Genomic DNA, 5,000 nt, shown 5'->3' on the forward strand with positions numbered 1-5,000 from the left:
ACATGCTTTCATTTTAAAAATGTGTGACTGAATTTCAGAGCTTATTAAAGGGAGGCTTGTAACAGCTCTGGCTGGAACTGAGCATAGTACAGACATGTTCTCTGTATATTCCTCCATGTAACTCTGCCAGAGCACCTCATGCTGACCTATAGCACTTTGCTATTTTAGTCCTGGGCTGCTTTTGAGAGAGACTGACAAGAGTGCCAAGTTATATAGAGGTTAATTGATACGGGTAAATGTCCACTGGAATTTTTGTTGAAACAGTCTGTTTTAAAATGTTATGTGTAGTTCATAATTTGCCTCATTACTTCCTGATATGCTGTAAATATAATCAGGAGAAAATTCTGTTTCTTTCAACAAATGAATAAACAACAAAATAATGAAAGAAGCTGCATATGTATTGCACAGTCTACTTTACGCTTTCAAACCAAAAATTCATCTCCTTCGGAACATTTTCCAGTAGACCAAAATATCTTCTCCTTTAAAAAAAAAAACACACAACACTGTTTTTCACAGTTATAAGTCAGGTTAAAAGGAGATTAGTAAAGGATACAGAGAAGGTAAAAGAATAGGAATATATCAGTGAAGTATGAAAGTTGACCAGCACAACTTTCACGTAACTTAAAAGACATGGCAAGAAGCAAAACAAAACAATACAATACAATATAATTTGGAATGATTCCCAGACTTCTGGAGTAAAGAATGTATGTGTTTTATGGCAGATTGCAGCATATTAGACCCTAAAACTGCAGCAACTTTATACAGAAAAAAAAAAGTTATTTTAGAGGTTTTTAAAAATGTATTAGACCTAGATTTTCTTTTAATGCTTTGCCTATACATGCATGATAAATAAAGCAAGCCAATTTCATAGGAAAAAAAAAAGAGATCAGAAAAAATAATTCTTAAAACAATTTTTACACTCTTAATGTTTCCGTAAAATAACTTTTCTCCAAAGTGCACAGCACAAGAAACCACACAATGTGAAAGTATGGCATAAGGGATGTGTATATCTCATGAGGTTTTGAAGATTACTGTGTTAACTCTCAAGAAACAGGCCGCAGTCTCCCAAGCTACCATGTAATCATACTGAAATTACATTACACTGGACTTTCTTTTCTCACACTGCACACTGCCGTTACATGCAAAGTTCCTCAGGGCAAGGACTGTGTCTGTATCTATTTTGTAAGGTGTTATGCAAACATATGGTGTTGTAATAACTAATAAATAATCATGAGTAGGTAGTAACCTCATACTCAGGCCAGGAGAGCTTTTATACCTATACCATTGCTTACTATCATGATCCTGTGTGTGCACTTGAATGTGGAAACATTCAAGTGCACACACATGTGTACTGATGATAGTACTGCTGATGATAAACAGGCAAAATCAGTCTACAGTTCTTTTTCTGGCAGCTTTGTATCCAATTAACTAAAAATGTTAAACCATTTTATTAATACACCCCACACTATCATGTCTGTGTAATGGAGGGAGTAAAATAAATTATTTTGAATCAAAAATTCAAGAAAGCAAGAGTATGTTCTGAAATTGTCTACTTTTTAAACTGATTGTGCATTTTTGCATCAATGAAGGGGGAGTGAAGTCAGTTCCATTTCTTTTTTTTTTTTTTTTTTTTTTTAATACAGGTTTTATGACACACAGAGGAAATGAAATGTTGTGTTCTTGGTGACGCTTGAACTTTGCATAAACTACAAGGAAGTACACCAGTAAACAATTTTGCACTAAAAGAACAACAACAACAAAAAAAAGCTTTCATAATTACTTATATCTTCCCTAGCATTCCTTGTGCAAGGGTTAACAGAACCTGACTGTCATATTTCGCTCATCTGCAAACTCTATCATTGTGACGTAAATTGTGATGTCATGATTTAAATTAAAGATACAAATCATACTAAAATTAGGATGCTGTCCCCCCTTATTTTTACCCTGTTACCGAAAAGCACGTTATTTACATAGATCAATAATCAAATAACTGCATAGTTCCCTGAATAATTCTGCTAAAAAAGAAAAGGGGGAGAGATATCTTTCCTCTATAATAGATCACGCAGCTGTGAGATCATCTGTGACTCTATGATAGTACCTACAAAACTCTTGCAAACAGGGGGAGTAGCCAGTAAATCCACATTCAAAGACAATGCTCCTTTGCTCCCATTCCTTCTTTAGCCTAATACTTAAGTTTTCTTCTCAATAGCGCAGCAAAACCATTCCAAAAGCTCCAAAAGGGCTTTCTTTGATCACAGAAGAAAAAGAAAAAACAGAAATCACTGTCCTTCAAGCAAAACAAAACAAAACCCAAATAAACAGCACTAAATGAGCTCTGTAAAGGTGACACCATTGAATCATATGAGACACAGACATTTGGGTCTGGTCTGCACTTTAGGTACATGTACTCACCCACTGTGGTTCTCCTTCCTGGTTGCAGCGTGGATTGCTTGTTTTGCTAAGATGGCATGATTGTGTAGATTGGATCTCTCCCAGGAGGCTTGCTCTGTGTGTAAGGTGTGTAGTTATTCCTCCTGGTGCCTTTACTTTGCACCCTCTTCCTCAGATTGTTCCCCTGTGTTTTCAGTAATGCCTAGCTCTGTTTTAGGAAGGGGGAAAGGACATTCTGTTGGTGCTTTCACTTTAATGATTAAAGAAGAACAGATGGAGAAATCTAAACAAAGTCTACATCAATTTACAGTAGTTCAAGCAGCCTAAAAAACAATTATATCTTTTGAAGAATCATTTACAAGGTGGTTGTCTGATCATCTACACCACTGACAGGGAGTGGAAATCAGCTCAGTGACTCTACCAAATACTGACAAACAGTTACATTGGCTTTTAGATGGCTTCTGTGGTCTGGGAGATAGGAACTGGGCATCTGGCATTCATCATTGAGAAAGTTTGTGGAACTAAATGAAATAATCAATTTTGTTACTTTGTATTGTATCTAAGGCATGTTCTAACTAAATCTTTTCACATAACTCCCATTGAAACTAATGGAAGCCATATGCACAGGAGAGAAAAATGGACTCATAAAGAAATTTTCCTTGTCTTAACACTGTTTTATTAGTGTTCTCTTTCTTCTCCAGGCACCTTAACAATGAACATGCATTGGATGACAGAAGCACTGCTCAGTGTCGGGTGCAAATGCAAGTGGTTCAGCAGTTAGAAATACAGGTTTGTTGCACAGATGTATTATCCCATTACATATTTAGAATTGTGGTGACTTCACCCTGGTGGGCAGCTAAACTCCACCACAACCGCTCTCTCACCCCCCCTCCTCAAAGGACAATGGGAGAGAAAATACGATGGAAAGGGCTCAAGGGTTGAGATAAGAACAGGGAGATTGCTCACCAATTACTTTCATGGGCAAAACAGACTCAACATAGGGAGATTAATATAATTTATTGCCTATTACTAACAGACTAGAGCAGTGAGAAACTAAAAGCAAACTAATCCCACATTCCTCCCCCTCTCCCCACATTTTCTACCTCCCCTCCCCAGAGCAGCTCACAGGCAGCAGCTTCTCAAGCACTGCTCCCACATGGCTCCACACCACAGGGTCCATCCCCCAGGAGCAAACTGCTCCAGCACAGGTCCCCCACGGGCATCAGCATCCCCCAGACCCCCTGCTCCTGCGTGGGCTCCTCTCCACGGGCTGCAGCTCTGGCCCGGGGCCTGCTCCTGCAGGGGCTCTCCATGGGCCGCAGCCTCCTCCAGGCCACAGCCACCTGCTCCACCGGGGGCTCCTCCACCCATGGGGGGGCTGCAGCGTGGAGATCTGCTCCATGTGGGACCCATGGGCTGCAGGGGGACAGCCTGCTCCACCAGGGGCCGCTCCACAGGCCGCAGGGGAACTGCTGCTGCGTGCCTGGAGCACCTCCTGCCCTCCTGCTGCATTGACTGTGCTGTCTGCAGGGCTGGTTCTCTCACATTTTCTCACTTCTCTTTTCCAGCTGCTGTTGCACAGCAGTTGCTTTCCACTTTCTTCAATCCTCTCTCCCAGAGGCCCACCCAGCGTCGCTCACTGGCTCAGCTCTGGCCAGTAGTGGGCCCTTTTTGGAGCCATCTGGAGCTGGCTCAGATGTGACATGGGGCAGCTGCTGGCCTGTGCTCACAGAGGCCACCCCTGCAGCCCCTCTACTACCAATACTGTGCCACATAAACCCAATACATTTTACCCCATGCTTCTGTGAAAAGCATATTTAAGAATTATCATTAAAATATAATTTTATCACATTCATCACAATCTTCACATACATTTAAAAAATAAAAATTCCCTGTACCAAAATCAACATAACATCATCACAACATCAACAATACGTACAATTTACATACATTCTACCCCTCATCACTTCACAACATTATGGCAACACATAGTCTTCACAATTTTTACATCATAAATTCTTCACAACTATTACAGACCATGTCCAGTCTGTGTTTTGCCCATTACTTCTCCCAGTTATCATCCTTATCTTTAATTTCTCAAGCCCACACTGGGCACCAAAAGGGACTGTGGTGGTTTCACACCAGTGTCCAATTAAACTCCACAACATTTCTCTCTCACTCCCACTTCCTTTCCTTTGAGAAGGGGGAAAGAGAAAATATGATGTCATATAAACCCAATATAACTATTAATCTAAGCTAAAATGAAAACACTTGCCTTAATGATTGTGGCTTAAAGCTGTATATTTCTTGCATGAAATTTGTTGATATTCATGAACAAACTTTTTTTTTTTTTTACTTTAAGATTTTTACATTATAAATTATGCAATAATTATCTAACATCAGCATTGTCTACAGTATTTTGCTTGAACTAAGACCCTAATGCCATTCATCATGAATGAAAAATGCAGTCCCTGGAGCAGAGACTGGATCCAAGCTGTCTTCTCTTCTTGAAATGGGGTCAGGACCCCTTTTCTTTCTGCCCCTTCTGACCCAATGCTTGTCTGCTGGACAAAGGAGTACAAGAGCATAGCTCTACCCAAAGTAACTCT

The 5,000-nt window shown here is 40.1% G+C and overlaps 1 protein-coding gene across 10 annotated transcripts in view; it reads left to right on the plus strand.

Annotated features, from left to right (window-relative positions):
* The window catches only part of FOXP2 (forkhead box P2), a 431,190-nt gene that overhangs the window by 384,360 nt on the left and 41,830 nt on the right, over positions 1 to 5,000 (plus strand). For all 10 annotated transcript variants that reach the window (XM_082769279.1, XM_082769278.1, XM_082769283.1 and 7 more), the window contains one exon: positions 3,093 to 3,180. In XM_082769279.1, the coding sequence (XP_082625405.1) occupies positions 3,093 to 3,180 (88 nt within the window). The remainder of the gene's footprint in view (positions 1 to 3,092; positions 3,181 to 5,000) is intronic.

This window comes from Aythya marila (genome assembly GCF_965140915.1).
Source record: "Aythya marila genome assembly, chromosome: 1".
Lineage (NCBI taxonomy): Eukaryota > Metazoa > Chordata > Aves > Anseriformes > Anatidae > Aythya > Aythya marila.